Source organism: Grammomys surdaster, unplaced genomic scaffold (assembly GCF_004785775.1).
Source record: "Grammomys surdaster isolate TR1022 unplaced genomic scaffold, NIH_TR_1.0 126133, whole genome shotgun sequence".
In the NCBI taxonomy this organism is placed as follows: Eukaryota; Metazoa; Chordata; class Mammalia; order Rodentia; family Muridae; genus Grammomys; species Grammomys surdaster.
In genome coordinates this window covers 5,421,434-5,445,799 of record NW_021620941.1, presented here as the reverse complement: position 1 = coordinate 5,445,799, position 24,366 = coordinate 5,421,434, and the positions used below count along the sequence as shown (strand labels likewise).

General features: G+C 46.0%; 1 protein-coding gene and 1 non-coding gene across 3 annotated transcripts; both read right to left on the bottom strand.

Annotated features, from left to right (window-relative positions):
* Positions 1 to 3,252: 3,252 nt before the first annotated feature.
* On the bottom strand, positions 3,253 to 3,375 carry LOC114612232. The gene has a single exon (XR_003709965.1). It is a non-coding gene; the product is annotated as a U6atac minor spliceosomal RNA (small nuclear RNA).
* Positions 3,376 to 6,318: 2,943 nt separating this feature from the next.
* On the bottom strand, positions 6,319 to 24,303 carry Gtf3c4 (general transcription factor IIIC subunit 4). Of its 2 annotated transcripts, none has more exons than XM_028757125.1 (5): positions 23,845 to 24,303; positions 17,474 to 19,297; positions 14,103 to 14,233; positions 11,324 to 11,412; positions 6,319 to 10,633 (listed from the first exon to the last, which is right to left on the bottom strand). In XM_028757125.1, exons 1-5 carry the CDS (start codon positions 24,187 to 24,189, stop codon positions 10,569 to 10,571), a joined length of 2,454 nt encoding a protein of 817 aa, XP_028612958.1. In that variant the 5' UTR covers positions 24,190 to 24,303; the 3' UTR covers positions 6,319 to 10,568. The 2 variants fall into 2 exon arrangements, with proteins under 2 accessions (XP_028612958.1, XP_028612959.1); XM_028757126.1 differs by lacking the exon at positions 23,845 to 24,303 and adding an exon at positions 20,299 to 20,386.
* Between the last annotated feature and the right edge of the window lie 63 nt (positions 24,304 to 24,366).

Here is a 24,366-nt window from a genome sequence, read left to right as displayed (position 1 = left end):
GGCACATGTGCTGGAGAGGTAACTGAGAGTTCTACATCTGGATCTGCAGGCAGCAGGAAGAGACACTGGGCCTGGCTTAGGCTTCTCAAACCTTAAAGCCTGCCCCAGTGACACACTTTCTCCAACAAGGCCATGCCTCCTACAGTGCTGTTCCCTATGAGCCTATGGGAGCCATTTTCATTGAAATCACCACAAAGACCCTGTCTCAAAAAAATTAAGATTTTAATACCGTTGCAAGGAAGGGGAGATTTATGAACATTTGTCATTGGCAGGCTAGTTGCCTTTGATGAAACAAATTCTTGCATAGGTAAAGAGGCCCTGCCACTTGCCCTTTCCTCTTTGATCAGAGGAGATAGCAGACAGGAAGAGGGCCCACACTGGCTTAGCAAGGCTTAGCAAGGCTTTATTTCCCACAGTTTATTGTTCCCTCCTCTGCACATCATTCTGGGCTCCAGAGAATGTGATCTCACACAACCATGCTGTGGGACTAGACACTTGCAGTGAACAGATCCATCCACGATCTGTGCATGGCGTGTCATCTGTGGGCAGCATGATGAATCGCTCACATCTGTAACCCTCCTTCCCTCTGTCAACCCTCCCACTTCAGTTGTGTGCACTCTGTGCCCAGCTTATTAAACACACTATGCTGCCTATGGGGGAGGGATTACCCTCTCCTAGAGCACGGCCTTGCCCAGACCAGTGGCCTCGTTTCCCATGCCATCAAGTGGCTTTGGACAAGTGAGTTAGGTACTTTTCTTATTGCTGTGACAAAAAGTGCCCGATAAAAGTGTCCAGAGAGATGGCTTGGCAGTTGAGAGTTGTTGCTACTCTTCTAGAGGACCCAAGTTCAGTTCCCAGTACCTACATGGCAATTCATAACTACTCAAAACTTCAGATGTAGAGGGTCAGATGCCCTCTTCTATTCTCTGTGGGTACAGATGACACAGACACAGACGCAGACGCAGACGCAGACGCAGACATACACTTAACCAAAACAACTTAAGGGAGGAAGGGTTTATCTTGCCTCACAGTTTGGGGTGGGTGTGTGTAGCAGTGGGTGTGTGTAGCAGTGGGTCACGATGCATCCACTGTCTGGAAGCAGAGAAATGAACGATGATACTTGGCTTGCTTCCTACTTTGTATTCAGTCCAGGGTCACCAAGCCTATGGAGTGGCACCATTCATGTTCATAGAAAAGGTCCTCTGAAAACCCCCTCATAGACACACCTACAGGTGTGCTTCCATGGTTGACTTTAAACCTCATCAAGTTGATGTTAAAATTAGCCATCAAGCTGGGCATGGTGGCGCCCACCTTTAATCCTGGGCAGAGGCAGGTGGATCTTTGTGTGTTTGAGGCCAGCCTTGTCTACATAGTGAGCTTCAGGACAGCCAGAGCTACTTAGTGATACCTTGTCTCAAAAGAGAAGAAGGGGGAGGGGAGGAGGAGGACAGGAGAAAAAAGAAGAGAAGGAGCAGGAGAAGAGGAAGGGAAGGAGGAGAAGGAGGAGGAGGAGGAGGAGGAGGAGGAGAAGGAGGAGGAGGAGGAGGAGGAGAAGGAAAAGGAGAAGGGGGAGGAGGAGGAGGCTTGTTGCCCTGGCAGATGCAGGCTTGCTTCCAGCTCCCACGTCAGGCAGCTCACAGCTGCTTGTTATTCTGGCTCCAGAAGGTTTGATGTCCTTTTTCCAGCCTTCATGGGCAAGACACTTGCACGCACAAACCCACACACACATACATACACAAATTTTAAAAGCTTTTTTAGATTTTTATCTGTGTGTGTACACACACTGTGTGTGTACAGTTACAGGCAGTTGTGGATCACCTATCATGGGTGCTGGTAACCAAACTCGGGGTCCTCTAGAACTCTGGGACACTTGTAAATCACTGCTCCAGCACTGTGCTTTATTTTTTAAATCTTAAAAAAAAATTAGCCACCAAAACAAGTGGTTTAGCCTGTGTCGTCCTAAGATGAGGGTAAATAGCTATTGCCTTCTAGGATCTTGTGAGAAGAAAAGTTAACACACACAGAGGCAGTGAATAGGTTGAGCACACAGAACAGCCTTCTCATTTCCAAAGGACCAGGAAGTTCCTGTTTCATCCCTAGAGAAGGGCACCGGAGCTCTGAGAAGTTAGCCAGCCTGCCCTTTAGTCACCCGTGGCAGTAGGGGAGACAGGACCAAAGTCTTCTGACAATGACTTCTGGACTACATGGGACGGTGGAACCTGGCGTTACCTGCTTTCCTTTTAAAGCTATCCAAGGTGGCTGAGGCACAGGCATCCTGGCTTTCAGAGAGTCTCCTGCATCACCCCTCACCCAGGGTGGGACCATCTGTAGGACCCCTGGTCATTGGGGGAGCTCCCCTGGAATAATCAGCCACCCAGACACAGAAGTTCTCCAAGAGTTGGGCATCACAGGGCCGCGCTGAGGTGAAACCTGTTCATATTGGTATGGAAGGTAGCTTTGGAGTGTATGCTTGTTCCCCTCTTCAGTGAGACCTGGTCCTTGGTTGTGGCTGCAGCGAGACCAGGACCACACCTGCCTTGCCTGTCCAATCAGCTTCTCTCTTGTCTCAGACGGAGTGAAAACCAGGGGTAGCTGGCTACACTTGCTGCATCTTGCTGTCTCAGACGGAAAAGGACCTGGGGTCTGCCTGGTACAGCAGAGCAGAGAAACTTTGCTTGGAGAAAATAGGGGAGCAGGCTTCTGCCTGTCTTGTTCCCTTATCAAGTGCTTGTGTGCTTAGATATTGTGAGACAAGAACTCATATAGTCCAGATAGGTCTTGAACTCCCGACGTAGACAAGAATGCTGAATTTCTGGTCCTCGTGCCTGTACCTCCCCACTGAGTGCTGGGATTACAGGTATGAACCACCACATCTGGTTTACCCAGCTTTGGAGGTGAAACTCAGGGCTTTCTGCATTCGAGGCAAGCACTCTGCCTACTGAACCACTTCTCCTGGCCAGCAAATGATGACTGCGTCTCAGCCATGTCTCCAGGACTAGGTAGATTATGGAGGGAAAAGGGCAAAGTTTCTGTGCACATGACTGGTGTTTTCTTTTCTTTTTTTTTTAAATATCTTTTTTTAATTTATTTATTATATGTAAGTACACTGTAGCTGTCTTCAGACACCCCACAACAGGGTATCAGATCTCATTACAGATGGTTGTGAGCCACCATGTGGTTGCTGGGATTTGAACTCATGACCTCTGGAAGAGCAGTCAGTGCTCTTAACCACTGAGCCATCTCACCAGCCCCAAACAGTGGTTAGATGCCACGAAGTAGGTGGCAATGCCTTAACCATATGTGTGTTGTTAGGCCCAAGGGCCTCTTCCATCCTTGTCAAGGGGAGTGCTAACCTTCTCTCCTTTCATACAACACTGCCTTTGCAAAAGTGAGAGAGGGAAACAATCTGGTTTCTGACGCCCCTCCCCCCAACCATCCCACCTAGTGGTCCTATTAAATACTTGCATCTGTCACCATGCTTTCTTCTTATCTAGGGCTGTCAGTCAAGGTTCCTGAGCACCGTGGTAGGGTTAAGGCTAGTCTAGGGAGTTCCCAGGGGACCGGAAAGGAAGCAATTTAAATGCAGCCACACTCATGGAAGACCCCACAGAAGACAAAGGCAGCTCAGATGTTGAGTTTTAAGGTGCATAGAGAAGTTCGGAGTCATTAAAAAAAAAGTCATATAGTTGACCACAGAACAAACTTCCATTTTTTAAAAAACATAATTATAGATATCTTTTATTATTGAAATATGTTCCTTGTTTTAAGAAAATAAAGTATAAATACTGTGGCTGAACACACAGGAAGAAAATGCTCATCCTCCTGGCCATCGCTGTGGTGACCATAGATAAAGTTCCGAAATTTCAGTTGCAGGGGAGGGAGGGTGGGTGGGTGAGTGGGTGGGTGAAGGATGACTAGTGTGACGGACAGGTGGGTGAAAGATGATGAATGGGTAACAGGATAAATCGATGGATAGTAAGATACATGGCAAACGGGATGGAGGAATACAGTGATAGGATTCTATTGCAAACACTTGTTTTTAAAACTTCCTTGCATGGGTGCATGTACATGTTCGTGTTTGTGCAGATGGACCAGAGGCAGAAATCTTCAGTTTCTGTCTTCCATATTCAGGCAGTTTCCTGTTGAATCTAGGGCTCACCGACTTCCACAAGTCTAGCTTGCCAGTTAGCTTCCCTGTGTTGAGATTACAGGCAGGGCATGGCTAACTGGCATTTCTAGGTGATGGGCTTCTTCACACTTGGGTGGCAAGCACTCTGTGCTAAGCCATCTCCCCAGCCCTGTGCCATCTGTCTACTTTCAAGGTCTTTCCCTCTATGCCATGAGAATTTTTACTTCAGATGCTAAGTTAACGGCTATATATCCCGATTTTCCCCACAGCTAGAGAACATGGTTCTAGACAATAAGATATTTCAGGAAAGTCACTGTTTCCTCATTACAATGATAGGGTGTTGGCAGTGCTGATCATCCAAGGCAGGAGGTGAGAGCCCAGCCTACCTGGAGCCCTAGGCTATGTGGAGGAGGGGGTTAGTGTCTGAGCCAGAGCAGCTTTGGGTGAAAAAAAGCAGTACAGGATGTGGAAAAGCAACTGCTAAAGTGCTTCCTTCCTCCCAGTAAGGGAAGAGCCAGAGAGCCAGGGCTGAATCTGCTACTCAGGTGTCTTCTGTGATACCCATTTCATAGATGGGAAGACTGACAATTTCATAACCAGAGCCCTGATCCTGCTGCAGCTGCTGCTGTATTTCCTTCACTGATACCAGAACTGGATTCTTCAGGCTTCTCATGTAGACTGAAGATCATCATCTCTCTAGGCCTTCAATGTCAAAATGGGACTGCTGGGGCATTCAGCCTTGTGGAATAATCAACTACTGGGTTCTTGCCCTTTCAGAGTGTGAGTCAGCCATTGTTGGATTATTCTGGCCATATCAAACATCTGGCTGTATGTATGTATGCATGTGTATGTAATCTGTATTTATATATGTGTGTATGTTTTATTAGGTTGACTTACATGTATTCATGATATTTGTTCTGTCTTGAAAGCCCTGATAGTTGTGCAGAGATAGCTCAGCTGGTAAAGAGCTTTCCTTGTAAATCCAAGGGCCTGGGTTTTATCCCCAGAATCTATCTTGGAAAAAGCAAGGTGCTGTGGCCTATGCCTGTAATCCCAGCACTGAAGGCAGATACCTGGGGCTCAATGGCTAGCCAGACAACCCTGCTTTGCCAGCTCCAGGCTGGGAGATGCAGATAATGTGTTTTGAAGGCCCTGGTCTCCTCGTTATGGTTAAAATCAAACAATACTTTCATGGTTCTGTTCATCTGTTCCTCATCCCTAAAGATACCAGGGTCTACAGGGTCAGGGTCAAACTTTGCAGCACTAAACCTCCTGAGAACCACTTTCTCATTTGAGGGCCCCCACCTGATCTGTGCTGTTCCAGAACTGTATCAGAAGGGATACAAGGGAATCCCATCCTTGACCCATCGTTACTGACCACTTACTGTCTGTCAGTCCTGGGCTGCAGTACAGCCACCACTAGCCTCTCCCTGACCCCCATGTTCATCATCCCCTGCCTTTTGCTGTGGGTCTCTGCTCTCTGGAGGAGCATTGCCTGCATCTCAGGTCTCTCTTCTAATCTGCCCCTCTCTGGCAAAGGAGCATTTGGGTCTCTATCTCAACACTGCAATGAGGCAGCACTGGTGTCTGTCACTGTGGCTGCCTTAGGATCTGAACCTTGGGCTAGCCACATCTCTATGCACTCCTTCCTCAACTTTCAAACCATGTGGCTCTCTTGTGACTATCCAGTCTGTTCCCCGACCCCTCCTGACCTGGGTGTTGGCAGTGCTAGGAATGGAACCTGTGGCCTTATGCTTGCTGGGCAAGTAACAATGAGCTATATTCCTGTCCCTGAGGCTAAAAGGAACTGAATTTCTGACCTGGGGATGGAGAAACAAGGGGAATCTCTGAAGAGACGTCAGGTACTCTCTAGGGTCTGGAAAGCCTAAAAAGACACAACAGTGCTGTGTCAACCCTGCCTTCTGTCTTAGTAGCTCTGTCCATGCAGCTGACCATGAGGGGCAGTGAAGGAGGGGGAGCCCCACTTACCAGCTCACCAGCATCATGAACCAGTAATGGCCCTAGAGGGGCATACATGCTAATGGCACTGTGTACACACGCCATGGTAAACAAATGGTTGGCTTGTCTAGGTTGGCAGTTATTCCAAGAAACACTTGTTATTACTCTTATTTTTAGCTAAAATCTTGAAAATTAAAATTCATTAGATGGTAAGAATAAAAAAAATCCCCTTTGCATAACCATAAAATTTTCTCTTTATTTAAAAACAATAAGGTGTAGTAAACATACAAAGCCAAGCACAGACTTTACACAGGCATCAGGTAAACAGAGGTACAACCACTAAGCACAGCAGACATTTGTTTAAACAAGTGTGATACTCACATCCATGTTGTATCAAAACACAAATGCGAAACAAAGCCTTGGAGAAGACACAGTTCATGGGACACTTGTGTGTGATTTTATATTAGACCCTTACAGGGACAATGAGAACACCAGTACTCACCCTAGCCAAATGCAGACCTGTTCTGAAAATGTCACAACATCACTGCCTCTGATGCTGCCCAATCTGAGACACGTTTTCTCCACACAGCTCAGGCTGGCCTTCAACTTGATCCTCCTGCCTCAGACTCCTAAGTGCTTAGACCATGCCTCACCCAATCTATTTTAGAGTATTTTCTTTATGAAAAACAACAAAATTTCATGGTAGTGATGTAAACAGTAACCCCACCCAAGTGCTGAGGACAGAACTTGAGGCCTCGTGAATGCTAGGCAAGTGTTCTCTCTATCCACCGAGCTACAGCCTCAGCCTTGAGATAAAGAACTCCTAATCTTAAAAATCAAGAGGAGACTTAGAACTCTGTGATGGGTTCTGGTCAACCAAGGACCACGTTTTTGCTTGTGAGCCTACAGTGTAATTCAGATGTGTACCGCTTCCTTCTCTACTTCACTTAATCACAAGGAAGGAGTACTTGGGCCCTGTCGGTGAACCACACCATCTGGCTCTAAATAAATTCATGACCAGAACCCTGACTGCATCAGGGTGTCTCCCACAGATATAAACATGACTTTGAAGAAAGTGGTCCAAGAACATTGCCTCCTGCCTGTTCTGTGGAAAGAGCTGCTAGCTCTGCTGCAGCTAGAAGCAAGACTACCATGAGAGCAGCTTAGTTCCATCTAAGGACATTTTACCTACTGAGCACTTAGGCTGAGCAGCAGACTCAAAGCAGATTTAGCTTCAAGAGCAGACAAGAAATAACCACGCTAGTCTGAGGAACATTCTAAAGTGTGACACTTTAGGAGATACTGGTCCTTCTCCAAAATTAAAGCCAGACTATCCACTTTCTTGCACCCTGTGGGGTGACACTTCAAGGGGAAGGGGAAGGCTGTTGAGATCTTGCAGTCTATCACATCACGAGTGACTGCCAAAGCCTAGCTGTGGCTCCTGAAGTCCAAGATGTGCTGTGGTGCAAGAGCTCTGTGTATCTGACTGACTGTTGACGGTCCATACTGACTTGGATGTACTCCATTCAGCTTAGCATCAACAGCCAACACTGTGGTGGCAAGGAGCTGGCAGTCAGCCCTGAGCTCTGACCACAAGATGCTCACTGGTCTCCCCAACCCCCACCCCGCAAGACCCACATGGCTTAGTCTTTAGAAATTTTTATCACTATGTATTTTCTTGGCCCTGAATGCATCCTAATGTTGGGAGCCACCTCTTGGGGAAGGTGAAGTAGGAGGGGGATGACCAGAAGCTGAGTCTGGTCTATTTCAGGAACTGCAGCTGCTTAGCAAACCCAGGTCATTTAGCCACTACCAGGAATGCAGGGCTCCCAGACTAGGGCTGTGTTCCACCATGTGCACCTTATTTGATACCAATATAACCAATCAAATGACTTAATAATTATTGACCCTTAAAACTTTCCCAGTATTAGAGGCAGAGACAGGCAGATATTTGAGTTCAATGGCAGACTGCTCTGCAAGAGTTCCAGGGCAGTCGGAACTATAGCATAGTGAGACCCCACCTCAAAAAAAAAACAGAACAAAACAAACAGAAAAGAAAACTTTCCCAATCCAATTCACTTGTTAAGTTTATTGCTAGGTTCAGCCTACATGCTTCCCACACAGAGGGACAAGCAGAACAATGTTATACCCTACCATAAACTTTGCTGGTACTCATGTCTAGCAGATCTGGTAGGAGGTAGAGATAGCTAGCTTCAAGTCTGGGGGTGAACATATCAGGAAGTCAGTACCCATCCTACCTAGAGCAACAGAAACAACGCCAGGCATGGAACCTGGTACACAGCAGTGCTGCAGATTGTAAGGTCTCTGCGGAGTCTCTGCTACAGTCTTCTAAATGCGGGGCAGTGATGCGGGGCTACTCTTCCTCCCTCGGCTCAAACAGCTACTACAGCTGCAACTGAAAGCTACTGAATGCCTCCCCAAGCAGCACAGGTAAGTTCAAACTGGAAGGGGCACAGAGTAAGACTCTGCTGTCACATCACTTTTCCAAGGTCTCTCCATCAACCCTCCCTCCGTGCTCCTATATGCTGACCTTTGGAGAGGGATTCAGAAGTTCACCATGCAGGAGGCTGCCATCAACCCCAAATTCTCTTGTTCACCCAGCTCTGAAGATTAACAATCAATGTGGTGTGTGGGGGAGAGGGACATCCCTCCCGGCTGGACTTCAGAGTCCTAAGAATGCTGCAGGGCCAAGCCTCTTGCTGTACATTTGTGTTCCAGCTGCCACGTTTCTTCCTGTATACAAGTACAGATCCTAGAAATTCTTTTGTTACTTCTAGTTGTTAAAATTTCACAGAACTGCACAACTGCTTTAAACAATCAGGTTTTAAGTTCCCCCAAACTCCCTAGGGAGATTGATTCCAAAGAGCAAGAGAAAGGAAGCTTGGCATGCATGGTAGCCATCTCCACTCCTGTCATCTTCCTCTGAGAAGCCATGCAGAGTCTGAACTGGGTCACTCAGGGCTCTTTCCTTGCTGCCCCTCAGTCTGGATAGATGCTGTTCTTGAAACAACCCCATGTCAGGACATTAAAGACTCCAACAAACAATCCATTAAGCACACGGCACAGGACAACAATCTCAATAGGACATTTCAGAGCAGCTTCTGGAAGTGCCTCTTAGGGTCTGTGCCCAGTGTGAGGGAAGTGTGGCAGGGTGGCATGTGCTCTGCCTCTCTCTGTGGTACCTACCCATGTACTAAAACATTATTTCTGAAGTCAGGACCGAATGTCTTTTGCTAAGGATATAAAATCAAATGGGAAAGTCTGCTAAGATAATGCCAATGATAAAAAAGGATCACCAGGAGTGAAGCACTTCACGCTTCGTACTTCTCCCTCACTTCCCAATCGCACAGTTTCAGAACATGTGCACTATAGTCCAGCCCATTAGCACCAGTCCCAGGACACTTACTCTGACCTGACTACGACTCCAGAATGCATCAGGTCTGGGTTAAGAGCTAGCAATCAATTGATCGTGTTTGTCTCCTCTTTAAGCCCACAGAAAAATACCTATATCCCAAAGATTAAGGGTCTTTGGCAAGTGAGGGACTGCTCAGGTTTTCCACTGAGCTCCACAGGCTTGTAGCCCAGAGCTTGAGGACCTCCGGCTCCACGTTTCTCCAGAAGTCTCTAGACCAGGCTTCCCACAAAGACTCAGTGAGATGTCTGGAGAAGTCAATGTTAGAAATACTGAAGCTTCAATTTAATACTAAAAAAAGGCAATACTTTCCCTCTATGTACAAATATCCAGGTTACCACATGGGCATGAAGTAGGGCTGTGAAGAGGGCAGGAGTACTTAATCTCCTGTTACATATTAGAGCTGGGCAGGAAATCTGATGACAATTATTAACTTCTAATAGTCACCTGATCATTTGATACATTAAGATGATTTTATTCTTGGCTTCAAAAATATAGTTTTAGGAAAACATTTTCCATACAAATGAAAACAAGTCAATGGACAAATGAGTCTGCTGAGCAAACAGCAGCCACACGCAGCTAGCTTTATACACTTTAAGATGTATTGGTACATGCAGTGTCATGTACCAACTAATTTCAGCCCTCTGGAGCTACTGGCAGTCCCAGACCAAAGCAAGGACGGAAACCTAACTCACAAGAAGGTCCTTAGATTCTCTAGAAGAGACCATTATGTTTCTAGAAGCAGAAGGCTTCTGCTCAAACTGCTTTAGGCAAGACACTTGGAAAACAAGTGGTCCTCACCAGGTGAGGGGCTAGGGATGGCTAATGCTCCCTTTTAAATGACTCAAACTCTGAATTTCATCATTTAAAAAATATCCTTCAGCCCTTGAAGATGGAGTTCGTGCTGGTGAAGTGAGCTCCAGGGTAACCCCCTCCTTCCAGTGGAAGAGTGTCTCTCTGCAGCGCAGCGCCAGGCAGCACACCTGCTCTTCAGGCTTCGGGCACTCTCTATAGCCAACTTCATATCCTCCATCCTCCTCACTGAACTCAGAAGACAGGAGAATCACAGAAAGGACAAGGACTCTGCAGCAACCTCTTAATCCAGTCAGGATCTGCAAAGGAAAGTCAGCGGGACCAAGCATCAGCCTCAGACAGGACAAAGTACAGATGACAGACGGAGAACTGAGGGCAGCTAAAAACAGAAACAGAATCCATGCTGCCAACATGTAACCTCGAGAGAATTAGCTAACATCAGTACAGACTGAGTTTTAAGTAGAATGCTCTTGCTTTCTGTTTACTCAGTTGATTCTACACGCATGTCTCACTGGCCTGTTGGGTTGGAGTGTGGCTTAGTGAAGCTCACACCAACTGGCGTTCTTGGGACGATTAGACGCTTGATCTCTTACTCACATCTAAGATCTTACTTCTAGCTAGTGCTCTCAGAAACAGCAATGTGCTAGAGAGCACACAGACCAGCCAGGAAGTAGCCCTCAGTGGCTTCTAGAAGAGCCATACGTGCACCAGGTGCAGCAGCAATGCTGCTTCTGAATACAGTATCGCTTGCAGAGCTGCTTCCCATACGCAGCCCCTACATGTACCCTTGAGTCAGCCCTCACACTGGACTGAAACCCCATCCCACTGTCAGTTGACAAACAACATATGCAACAGGTAGCACGCATTAACTGGTTCTGGCTTTACAGTAACTGCAAAGAGCACACTCATTCTGTTCTGAACCAAAAGCAGGACACTAGGTGGTGTCAAGCCTGATTCCACCCCTACTCCAAGGCTAGGCCAGCACTCACCTTCTGGAACAGGGTGCCTGGCGATGCTGTCATGGAGCAAACATCGTCTGTATATCAAGCTCTGGCAGGACTGGTAGGTTAGAAAGCACCTGAAAGAAGACAAGAATCCAGTCAGAGGATGCTCCCTGGGTCCACAGTTATCAGGGCAATGCTTCCTTCTCTGTGGCCAAATCTATACCAGCATTCTCTGAAGAGACGCAGAACCTCTCTACAGAATGTTCTAGGATCACTGGGAAACAGTTCCATCTGGTCCTCCCTAGCTGCATTCTTGGTATTATAAACAACACTCACATACGATATGCAAAGCCACTCTCCTTACTTTTCAAGATAAGGTATACAGAGCATCTTTAAGAGCCCTTAGGTCAGCTGTTCTCAACCTGTAGTTTGAGACCCCGGGAAGGTGCTGAATAGTTCTTTCACAGAGTTACCTAAGACTGTTGGAAAACAGATATTTATACTACAATTCATAACAGTAGCAAAATTAGTTATGCAGTAGCAATGAGAACACTGTTATGGCTGGGGAGGGTCACCTCAACATGAGGGGCTGTGCTAAAGGGTCGCAGCGTCAGGAAGGCTGAGGAGCGCTGCCGTAGGCACTGGGGTGGGGAGAGCTCTGAAGGTAAGAGTGCTCGCCTGCTCGCTCGTTCGTTCTGTAAGCCTGAGGATCCAAGTCCAGACTCCAGCACCAACGGCACAAGCCAGTTGTGTTTCCACTTGCATCTATAGCCCAGTACAGAGCAGGGCAGAGATAGGAGAATCACTGGGCTTATTGCTGGGCAACCTAGCAGAAAAGTGTGAGGTCTAGTCTAGAAAGAGGCTCTGCATCAAAGGAATAAAAATGGAGTAGAGGACGCTCGCTCTACTCCAGACTCTACACACAAAAGTGAACATATACCTCAGGAACATAGACCACACACAACGTACACCTCCATCCCACATCCCTTCTCTTCAGGTATTGAAGATGAAATTCATGATGCAAAAGAACAGAAACTAACAAACTAATAAATGCCCAAAGGGGTTGGGGTTCAATTCTGTCTAAGGAGCATTTATTGAACACCAGTCAGAGGAGAGGGAGCATGAAGGGTATGAGATGGAGAGTGTAACTGGGCTCTGGAGACGATGTCCCAGTCTGTCAAGCAGGCTGGCTGCTCAACAGATGCTACTTTGATGACAAGCCTAAAACTCACTCAGTATTAGATTGCTAACTGTTCTCTCCCTTCAAGGAAAACAGTTTGAACAAACTAAAAACAAATGTGTCAATAAGAGAAGCAATCGAGAGCACCAGAGACTGAAAGCTCCAGCCCCACCTCCGTTAAGAACTGACTCCTGGCTGGGCAGTGGTGGCCACACCTTTAGTCTCAGAACATGGGAGCAGAGGCAGGCACATCTCTGAGGCTGAGGCCAGCATGGTCTACAGAGTGAGTTCTAGGACAGCCAGAGCTACACAGAGAAACTGTGTTTCAACTCGCTCTGCTACCCCCAAAAGAGAAAATGGAACCCTGGCTGGACACGCCTGGGAGGTTAAGGCAGGAGGACTTTTATGTTTGAGGTCAGCCTAATATGGTGAGATCTGTCAACAAAACAAGAAAGAAAATGAGTAAATGCTATGTGTAGCACAGGCCTGCTCTAGTTAGAGAAACCTAACATTTCTGCTGAGTAGCAGCAGACACTGCTTAGACTCTGCCTAGCCCAAAGGAAGGGTATCAGGCAAAGGTATAAAAGTGCCTTGTGTGGTGGTGCATGCATGGTCCCAGCACTCAGCAGGCAGAGCTCTGTGAGTTCAAGGTCAGCTTGAGCTACAGGAAGATCCCAGCCTTTAGAAACCAAATAACAAAGAAAAGAAGACTGAAATGGGGCTCTAAGGAGTAAACAGCGAAGCAGAGGAGACATGCACTGCGTGGAGCATGTGCATGCATGAGAGGAAGCTGAGGAACACTAGGAAATCTACCGTATCCCTGCACATGGCCTCAAGTGGGAGGGGCCACATTGACCTGAACACAGCGGCCATGTCTCCTGAGCTCAGACAGGGATGAGGGTATGAAGAAACAAGAACAGACAAAGACTGAGTGTCATGACTACAACTGCAGAGAACAGACTGAGGGCTGGAGTATGGGAGCAGCAGGCCCAGGTGGAAGATAGCTGCCATCATGTGCATGAACAATGTTGGGGGCTGGGAGAGGGCTATAGAGGCAAAAATGAAGATGGGGTTGAATTCCATGTGAAGTGCCGCAGCTTAAAGATACAGGTGTATCTGTGCACAACCAATAAGAAAACACTTTAGGAATGCTGGGTCACCAAAGCTAGGCCTAAGGATAGGCACTGTGGAGATGACACAGGAGCTGCACAACTAGAGATGAAAAAGTAGGAAGCATGGTGTCTTGGGAGAAGGTGATGACACATCTCATGGAGGGAGTGACAGCAAAATTGAGGGCTTACCAAGGTCACCTCTAAGGCCAGACTAACAGGACAGTGGGAAGTAAGGAAAGATTCTTTCATTATGAAAATTCTTTATTGTTTTTGCTATCTGACAACTTCATTCATATAGATTGTATTTTGATTCTTCTCTCTGATGTCCTCTCAGCTCCTCTCCAATGCCTATTACTGTGAGACTTAGCTTTAAAAAAGCACACAAAAGTGTAACTCTAAGACCCCGACCCTGCAAGGCAAACAGCAGCCCAAGAAAGCACAGACAGCCCTATCCGTCAAGCAAATCGGCCCTGGATGGTGGTTCTGTGCTACACAAAACTGAATTGTGTGGGAGACCAGCCTTGGGGCTTACCGGAGCCAGATGTGCCCATTGGAACAAACAGCTTGCTTTCGATCTGTGAATGGTAAGATCTCCTTACACAGACTGCAGCGCTCAGGGAAGGTCTGCTTGTTCATCTTCTTAGAGATATGTCCAATCAAGACCTGGTAAGACATCACAGGTGGCAGAGTGAGGAGCGAATACGGGTTTCTGGGAGCAAAGGCTACTGAATACGGGATTGTGCCAAGACAGTAGAAGTGTACTTCTACAGTTAAGCTGCTGTCCAAAGAGTTCAAAACCTGCACCCTCAACTATATCAACAGCAAAGAAAAGTAAATGGATACAGTGACCCTAACCTGTGCTGTGGACTCTAAGCTCTTCTTTCTTGCTTTGTTTTAGTAGTTATCGTTTTTACTTAGGGTGCTTTCAGAAGGAAATCCAAAATTTCCCTATGTGAAAAATGTGAAGTCTGTAAAAATATATAAATGTTTTGTCTTTAAAAACCATTTAAGATTGTGTGTGTGTGTGTGTGTGTGTGATTTGTGTGCAGGTGCCCACAGAGGAGCCCTTGTACCTGGAACGACAGTGGCTGAGAACCACCAAATGGACGCTGGAATACCCTGGGTCCTCTAGAAGAGCAGTAGGTGTTTTTAACTGCAGACCCTTCCCTCCAGTCCACAGTGCTTAGTCTTTTGTCATAGAGTTAAAATTACTTCCCCTTCTAAGGACTCTAGTAGCACCTACACCTGAGATAACCCCAAGTGACCCAGCATGGGAGAAGTAGGTGCTTTTCTTGGCCTTACTAAAGAGTGCTGTGTGTGTGGGGTGGGGGATGAGGTCCTGGGACTGAATGTGGGGCCTTGCAAGCACTAGGCAAGCGCTACCACTGAACTCCATATCTGTCTCTTTCGATTTTTAATTCTATGACAGGGTGGCAGTAAGCTGTCCAGACAGTCTTGAACTTGCTATACTTATTCCTATCTCAGCCTCTGGAATAGCTGGATTAGATTACAGTCCTGAGCTTCCAGACCTGGTTTAAGATTCCATTCTTTAAAGACAAATGTCTGAAAAACATGTCTATTTTATTATTTGCTGAACACCCCACCACCACACACACACACACACACACACACACACACACCCCACACACTGCCTTACAGGCATTGGGTATATATACCAATCCTTAAGCTACTTCTTTTACTAATAACTCATGTCCTTTCCAAGTTTGAGTGTATTTATGCTTCACCTCTTCTGGTAGTTTAAAGGATTTAGTAATTGGGTTAATTAACTCACCCAAATCTCAGAGGGCATCTCAATCGCTAATTTGAGCTAGTTGTTTCAATTCTTCAGTATATAATTTACAAACTTTTGTGGGCTTTCTTTTTTCTGGAGAGGGTCTCACTACATAGCCCTGGCTGTCTTGGAACTCACTGTGTAGACTGGGCTGACCTCAAACTCAGAGATCTTCCTGCCTCTGCCTTCTACGTACTGGGATTGGAGGTATGCACAACCATATCCAGCTTAATTCAAAAATTTAAATTACTTCTTGGTCTAAATATTTTTGGCCTTCAGAATTCTCATTTATATTACTTCACATCAAGGACAAACACCTCTTATCCAGATAAGCCTAGCACCCCAAGCAGTAAAGCCGGCCCAGTGTTCTCAAGAAGAACAGAGTTGGGCCGGGTGGTGGTGGTGCACGCCTTTAATCCCAGCACTTGGGAGGCAGAGGCAGGCGGATTTCTGAGTTCGAGAGTTCGAGGCCAGCCTGGTCTACAGAGTGAGTTCCAGGACAGCCAGGACTACACAGAGAAACCCTGTCTTGAAAAACCAAAAAAAAAAAAAAAAAAAAAAAAAGAACAGAGTTGGGCCTAAGTTCTACACGAGGAAGAGCTGTTTCTATTTATTCTTTGTGGCCTTAATCATAAAAGTCAACTTATGAGGCAAAAACAAATATACAACAGGCCTGTGATGCTAACTATTAAGAAGCCATACAAGAACTAGAAGGGAAAGTGGGGCAGTGGGGCAGGTTGAGAGATGCGCATCACGTGTCCAATAGTCACAGAACATCCACAACAGCGGTAAAATCAACACCATAGGCTGAAAGGTCTGTGTATGCAGCATAACTAGAGTCTTAGGACACAAAAGTCATTCTTTTAATTAGAACTGAGGTGCTATGAGAAAGTAGGGTACAGTCTTTCCATTGTTTTTATACTGCCTTAGCCAGTATAACTAGAGTCTTAGGACACAAAAGTCATTCTTTTAATTAGAACTGAGGTGCTATGAGAAAGTAGGGTACAGTCTTTCCATTGTTTTTATACTGCCTTAGCCAGAACCACACAGCCATGTTAGACATGGTCTGTAAGCACAGAACATCCTAAACAAGAATCCTCAAGGTAAGGATGAACAATACTACCTTCCCTAAATGCTTCTGCTAGTATGTCACAAAGTATTTATAATAATTCTAATCAATCTCATGTCAGTGAAAGACAATATTCTTCCAGACAATTTAAGATGCAGGAAACAAGGTTTAAACATTTACTTTAAAAAAAAAAAAAAAGTCACATACATGACCAGTACCTCTGACTGTGTTTAAGATCACTGCAATTGTCCTGTGGGCAGCAGTTTCAGGGGCAGAGAAACGCACTGTGAGTAACTTGGCAGGGACAAAACTATCTGGACTTCTCGTTTCAACAAGCCTTTAGGCATCGAGCGCCAATCTCCAGAGAGAAAGGAACCTTTCATTTAGCCAGTTCCTTGGTAAGGAGCTCTTTAGGATTCAGCTGTTCTAATGCTGTTCTTCTGACCAAGTCTGGGAGGCTAGGTAATAGTTGCTTTCTGCAAGAGTCTTCAACACCCACAGGATGGTAGCCTGTGCCAGGCACCTTACTGAGGAGCACATCCTACCATATTCCTTATGCTTGTAGCCCTCCTGGCCTCTGGGAGAATCATGCCATTTGCGGAATACACTGCAGACAAGAGTTTTATATTGTCCCAGTACCAAAACAACATGACAGCCCAGTTTAAAAAAAATAAACTGGACTTAACAATTATTTTCTTTACAATATCCAACCTCAAGCCTTTCAAATAGAAAACATACACCACAACAAACCTCTGTAAACATGATGGGAGAGACAGTAAAGGGGGGAGCAGGGGGACATCTCCACTGCTGTGACTATCTAGCACACACCATTTGCCACTGAAAATGTCATCTGGCAACCCCTGCAGATCACTCAAAGGCACACGAATGGAAGTATGTGTCCTCAGAATCAGTCCATACTTCCCATCTACTCCCTTGTACCACATACCAATCAGTTACCTTAAATAATTCCAATGCAAAAGCCAACCCAAGACCCTTCTACCTAGTGAGACGAGCAGACGGGTCAACTGTGATAGACGCCTACCTGAGCTGTTCTGTCATCATAGTCCTCGTCAGACATCAGAAAGTTACAGAGCCCTCTGGTGGGTATGCTGGTATTCTCCGTGATCCAGGTGTGCAAGTACACTTCTCCAAGGACCCGCTTCATGTGCTCCCTGGTCAGGTGCATCTCCACAGCCTCAATCTTCCCTTGGATCTCAAGGAGTTTTTCCTCAATGGGTTCACGGCCTCCGGTGTCTCCCACAGCAGTGACCGAGTCGTCAGGGGTCTCCTCCGTGTCACCCTCTTTGCCCTTCTCCTGCGGGACAGCCTTAGCTCCCTGCTTGGACGTCCCCTCTTCTTGCTGCTCGTCTTCACCATCGCCCATCCCAGGTGAGTCAACCAGTAAGATTTTCGAGTCCTCATGGGTAGGCTTCCACAAGGCCTCGGAAGGGGATTTCTGCATTGACTGATACAGAATCCTTAGGAGGAAAAGCTTAAAACGCCAAAAATAGGTAACCCCACTGCTTTCAATCTTTTTTTCCAAAGCTTCATGTAAAAACTGAGGAATATGTTTATCTTTTAGAATTTTCCAGCGGACTAAGTCGATCAAGTCCACCTGCTTAAAGAGATTCTGAACTGAAGACTCCAAGAGCTGAGCAGCCGCCTCTTCAAAGGTCTTTAGAGTAACAAACTGGACCTGGTAGTTCTTGTTCACAGGATGGAGGCCATTGATCATGCCCTCAGTGGTGATGATGGCCAGGTAAGCACCACAGGGACTCACTGCAATGCCGTGAGTTCTCACTGAGCCAAATACATCTGAGAGCTTAATCAGCTGGTGTTCAAACTTTAATGCAACATCTGTGAAAATGGGAATCAACTGCCTCACCTTCCCGTCACTGGAGCAGGTGTACACTGTTCCATTCTGCTTGTCTGCAGTGATGGAGACGATGGGCAGTGAGTGAAGGCCTGTGACGTGGGAGTTGTGAACATTCAGACCCGCCTTGGAGATCAGAAGAAGACACCAGAACACATAGGAGCCTCTCGCAGCTACCACTAAGCTACAGCTACACTTCTGGTAAGGGTGATAAAGCGGCACACATTTGATGCTGTGCACAGGCAACTTGTCCATTTCTTTCCACAAGACAACAGGCTGCCTTAAAGTAAAGTAGCCTTTGACTGCTTTGAGATTGACAGGGAGAATTTTTACAGGTCCAAAAGCACTGCCCACAATAAGGCCACTCATTTTCCTATTATTGTGCTCATATTCCCACCAAAACAAAACACTGGGGGAGCTGATTCCTGATTCAATAGTGTTGCATGAAGAGATGGACTCCTTTCCCACGAACGGCAGCTGGAACTGCCACACAGCTATATTCCCGTTCTCAAAGAGCACGGCCAGCAGCACACTGCTCACATCCCGGCACTCATTGTTGTGCTTGACCTGCTGAGTGGTACAGATACTTGACCATTCCATTCTGACTGGGGTCTGCATGCTGTGTCTCCTCTGAAACTCAGCAAAATCCCCGAGATTTCCCTCAGGAGCCTCATTTTTAGACAGTCTATAACTGGTCTCATAAAGACGGTCTCCATAAATCTCAGTCAGATCAACCAGCTGGACCCACTGGAGTCTATTGAGGTTCACCTGCACAGTCAGACGATTGTCCATGGTCAGTGCTGCCAAGAGGCACCTGCCATTTGCATCACAACCCATGGGAGACCAACTAGTGTATTTGAAACCCCGCATTGGGGGCAACGCCTTCCCCTCGGGGTTGAACATCCTGTCTAGCATGAAAGTCTGGCTGATGGTGGGGTCTTTAGAGGAAGCAAACTTTTCCTTGCACTCAGCAACTTCTGTTTTTGAGCCAACCTGAAAATAAGAAATAGATAATCTATCAGATAAATATCCATCCATAGTAACTGCATTAAAACACAAAATAATTTTATATCACACACACTATATTACTACATATTATACTAATTCTGCTAATTTTGGCATTATGTGGATTTAAAAGATCAAACAGCCAGGTGTGGTGATGCATACCTGTTAATCCAAGCACACTGGAAGCTAAAGCAGGAAGATTATATGTTTAACCAGCCGAAGCTAGGTAGAACAACTATCTCCAAACAAAACAAAAAATAATGATTAAAAAAATGAAGCATGCTTAAAGATGAAGTGTTTACGTACTCAAAGAAATGGCTTTTAAAAATGACTTACAATAAATGTGACTATGCATGGCTTGTCTGTATTCTTTTCAGAACTGACTCATGGAATAGACATCTGATCCACAAGAGTGAGGGAAACATTTAGCTGAACCAGTCACAAAACAGCAGTAGTTTTAAATGCTAGGAAAAGATGTACCTATATTCATTTTTGCTACAATTAGATATTTGGATTTTTATAATAGTTCTGTGACACATGCTGAAGATAAATCAAAGGCCTTGTGTACATTTCCAGCCCAACCCCAGTCTTTTTATTTATTTTTAACATATCATGCCCCCTCACCTTGCTGAGGTAAGGGCTCTCCTGTTTCTGCTGTACTTGTGGACTCCAGGTTAGCTAGCTGGTCAGCTTCCTCATGATTCTTCCATCTCTGCCTTCCATCTTACTATAGGAACGTAGGGATGAAGATGCAAGCCATCACATTGGGCTTTTCGTTTTTCATGTGTGTTCCAGAGATTGAACCAAAGTCATCAAGTCTGTGCTAAATCTTACAGAACAACTCTGGAACTTTTAATTTGCAGTTTCTTTAACAAATCACACATGTTGCCTTGTCTACTACTCTTGCTATAAGGAAGCTGGCTCCTATCAGACTCTCTATTCCACCCACTGCTTTTCCTGCCTGACCTGCTCTTTCCCATCTATCTTACCAGGTCTAATCTTAGGAGGCCTTCTCAGATCATTCTAGCTTTGTTTCATCACCCCCTTGTCTGGGTCTGTAACACGTATCGTGTGCTCAGCCAAATGATGAAAGCTCTGGAAAAAAATTTTAAAGAGACAGTAAAGACAGAGAAGTTATGACTAAAATTAAAGCCAGGAAGGCTAAAGCCAAAAAAGAACATAGGCTGATCTAAAGATATTCCCATCACACACTGAAAGTAGGAAGAACTCCATCTCTTGTTTTTAGAGAGATGGATAAAAAGGCATGGTGGTCAGCACAGCTGTAATCACAGAGCTAGGTGCATCATCCCAGCAAGTTCCAGGACAGCTGGGGATCGGTGGCCAGACTTTTATCTCAAATAGTTAAAGAAAACAAAGGAAAAAAGTGAAAAAGTAGGAGTTTCCATTTTGATTTTAGTGTCAAGCTTTTTAAAGAAACTTGATTTTAGAAAGAGTAAGACATGATTAAAAGAGAGTCCAAATCCTTTTAGTATACGGAGGTATTAGAAGTGATTTGATGTTACGTTTCCAAGCACTGAAGTAATGTTCTAGGACACAGGCAAAACTTGGAAAATCATCACCAAGAACGAGTACCTACATCCTAGGAAAGTGTGAACCAGCATAGATGCCAATTTTAAAAGATCTTTAAGTGCATACAAGCTATTAAGCCTACTCAAAAACAGAATTCCTCAATGTATTAATGGTGAACACTATGTGAGATAGCAATGCAGCAGGGGAGATGGCTCAGCCAGTAAAGAGTTTGCCCTACAAACACAGGGACAGAATTCATTTTCCTCATGTTAAGAGGCTGGGTACAGCACATGCTTGTAACCTACCTCAGTGAGATGGAGGTGGCAGGTTCCTAGAGCACAAGCCAACCTTCCCTAAAAGCCACTACACAACAGTATCCTAAAGAGCTCCGAGAAATGATTCCCATGGACAGGTAAGTTCTGAAATGCTTACTATCATCCACTGTTCCTCCTACAAGTATCCAAGATAGCAGCTTACATATAACTCATAATGTTTGAGCTATGACTTAACAGAATCATAGAGCAACAGGTTCAAAACCGGTTCAGTGTTTAGTGCTTTAGCTGTTTTACATATTAAAATCTTATTCTAGGTTACAAATTATCTGTTATTGAGTTGACACAATAGCTAGCTGGACAACATTGAACAGATTTAAATCTTTAGGGATGATTAATATGTAGGGCACTGAAGAGCTGGTGATTTCTTTATATTTATACCATTGCAACAATGGAGGCCTCTCATGTAAACTCTTTATCAAGTAGAGGGCTACATAAAGATTTTCTTCTGCTATTTAAACAGTGAGGCAAATGTCAAATGTAGCAAAATGTCAGTCAATTTATCAGAGTCTTAGTACCACCTTCAGATCCACACTTACAACATTCACCTAGAGTTTTCCTTCATGCCTGGAGAGCAGGAAGGAAAGGCAGAGCAGGAAGGCACTAGCATGTACCCAGTGTCAGACATTAAGTGATAATGCTAAGTGCTAGGTGATATTTTATGTATTAAACTTAATTTACCATAAAGCCCAGACAAGGCAGGCTTTACAATTTTTGTTTTATAGCTAGGTCTATCTTGTGCCAATGCCCAGTTTCTTAACCCCACACCCGACCTCCATTATCCTCAGCCCAGCAATCATCTGCTTACCTCTAGCCCAAGCAGTCTCAGACTCCTAAGTTATACCACATCATTCTGTCCTCATGAACTGAAACAGCACTCAAGCAACTTCCTGGACTCACCTTCCTAGTCCCTAAACTGGTGCCATTTTCTCTGACTCTAGAAGAAACTTTCAGCTCCAGGCGAGCCATCAATACTCAAGCAACAGTCACATACAGTTCCACTCATGATTCAAGATCTATGTGCATGAGTGGGATGCCTCTCTTGTCACCTTGAGTGGCCTTTCTGAGCTTCCTGATAAACCAAACACTACCATTTCTTAGGACTGCAAAAGACTCAGTGACCTTCCCTCATGTAAGCACCTCCACTTTCTTTTCTTTCTTTTTTGTTTGTTTGTTTTTCAAGACAGGGTTTCTCTGTGTAGCCCTGGCTGTCCTGGAACTCACTCTGTAGACCAGAAATCCGCCTGTCTCTGCCTCCCAAGTGCTGGGATTAAAGGCGTGCGCCACCACCACCCAGTGTGCCTCCACTTTCAATTCCTTTCACGACACTCTCTGTTAAACAGTTTTTACCATCTAGGCCCAGATTTTCTTGAGCTGGTGGGCACTGAAATATCCATTGAAACAGTAAGTTCAGCAGAGGGTGCAGCTGTTCAGAGACCTTTCTTCTGCCTTCCTCCTATGTGTATCACTTAAACAGCTCTACCAGTGTACATTTGAATCATTTCATTTAGATCTTCTTTAAGATCTTACATGACTCAGTCAGTCAAGCTGACTAGTTAAATCTATAAGCCTGTAAATCCAGGCAAGACAATCAAGATCAAGATGTTATTTAAAAAAAAAAAAAAAGAAAAAGAAAGAAAAGAAAATGGCTGGTACCCGTGACTAATCTCCTGGATTTGGAATGGCCGTCTAGAAGAGTATAGAAATACTTTACTTTCAAATAAGCATACTGCTATATGTGTATATAGCTTTACAGCTCTCCTTGCTATTAAGACTACACTATTTGTTCATGATCTGCCAAAGGATGTAAGTCCCTTGAGGGCAGGGGCTGTCTTTACTCTGATTTATCCCAGAACCTTGGTGAACACCTACTCACTTGACACACACACACACTTTGACAGATTACATACCGTATATACATACAGAAGTATAAATAAAAGTAAGCTTTTACATTTCTAGGCTATGAAAAGAAACATCGCTCAGTAAAGTAAACCATGTTTAAAAATGGTTACATTAATACAACAAACTTTAGAAACCCTAAAGTTCGAGAGCAAACTTGGGTTGTATGAAATTGAAGGCACTAAATTTACAGAGTTACAGAGACCTTGGACTTGGAAATCTAAGCACTGGATGCTCTCCGAGTTTTTATTTTTCATCCCACTTCCAAAGATTTAAGAGCTGTCTACCCAAGGAGACACAAGGACTGGTCGCAATGAAACCGTCAAACAAGTAAGACAACTAAATAGACCAGTTTTTCTTCGCAAAGCAAAAGTGGCGGGAGAGAAGGGAGCTTGCAGTACAGTATAAAAAAAACAAAGCCAGCCCAGGGCCTCGAGGAGTTGGCCCCAGACAATAGGAGCAACGGTAGAGACAGGTCAGGGGTTGGGTCAACTGGAGGTGGAGTCACAAGAGTCCCAGAAAAAGCCGGGGAAACGGTGCTGGCTGTTCCACCAGGAAAAGAAGGAAAGGATAGCGGATCCTGGCTCGGGGCGCGCGGGCGGGGGGGTGTCTAGTAACAGCGCAAAAGCTTGCAAGGCTTTTTAAAAGCTGCGGCGATACTAGTCCCTTCATTCTTAAGAGTTGGATGCGCAGGGAATCCTAGAGCCAGGTGCAGGCCAGGCATCCCCTGGGATCCGTGGCGCGTCCGCAGGAGAACCGGTGGAGGTGACTTACCTTGAGAAGGCAGCTGTTAAGAGGTGCGGGTACCGAGGTGCGGTGGATCACCAAGTCCTGGCCTGGGTTGTGCACATCGCAAATAAGCTCCAGCACGGCGATGCTGCGGGCCGTGGACACAGACACGCGGTGGTCCTCAGACCAGGATAGCGGCTCCAACCCGCTCACCGCGTACTGCAGCTTCACGGCAGGCTCCCGCCGAGTCACCATGAGGCGGAACGAGGCGCTGGGCCCCGGGGCCGCGTCGGCAGCCGCCTCCTTCCCGCCCCCTTCGTCCTTCTCCTCTGCGTGTGGCGAGGGCTCGTCGGCCTTGGGCCCCACCCGGGCCTGGTCCGCCTCGCTCATCTTACTCGGGGCGGGGAGGTGGGGTTACCAGGCACACCGAGCGCTCGCCGCCGTCGCCCGGCCGCTCCCAGCGCCCTCCTCGGCCGTTCGCTCCCCGCAGGCCCCAAGCGCCACCGAGCCAGAAAGGACCCCGTCGTTGCTAGGCAACGCCACCCTGCTAGCTGGCCGCGGAGCTGC

What these genes read in the sequence shown, in the direction of transcription:
- Gtf3c4 (XM_028757125.1), bottom strand. Translation starts at nt 24,189, where the DNA reads ATGAGCGAGGCGGACCAGGCCCGGGTGGGGCCCAAGGCCGACGAGCCC. An exon ending in TTAACAGCTGCCTTCTCAAG is followed by an intron (nt 19,298 to 23,844) that starts GTAAGTCACCTC and finishes TCTTATTTTCAG; the next exon opens with GTTGGCTCAAAAACAGAAGT. An exon ending in CAGGCACCCTGTTCCAGAAG is followed by an intron (nt 10,634 to 11,323) that starts GTGAGTGCTGGC and finishes TTTCCTTTGCAG; the next exon opens with ATCCTGACTGGATTAAGAGG.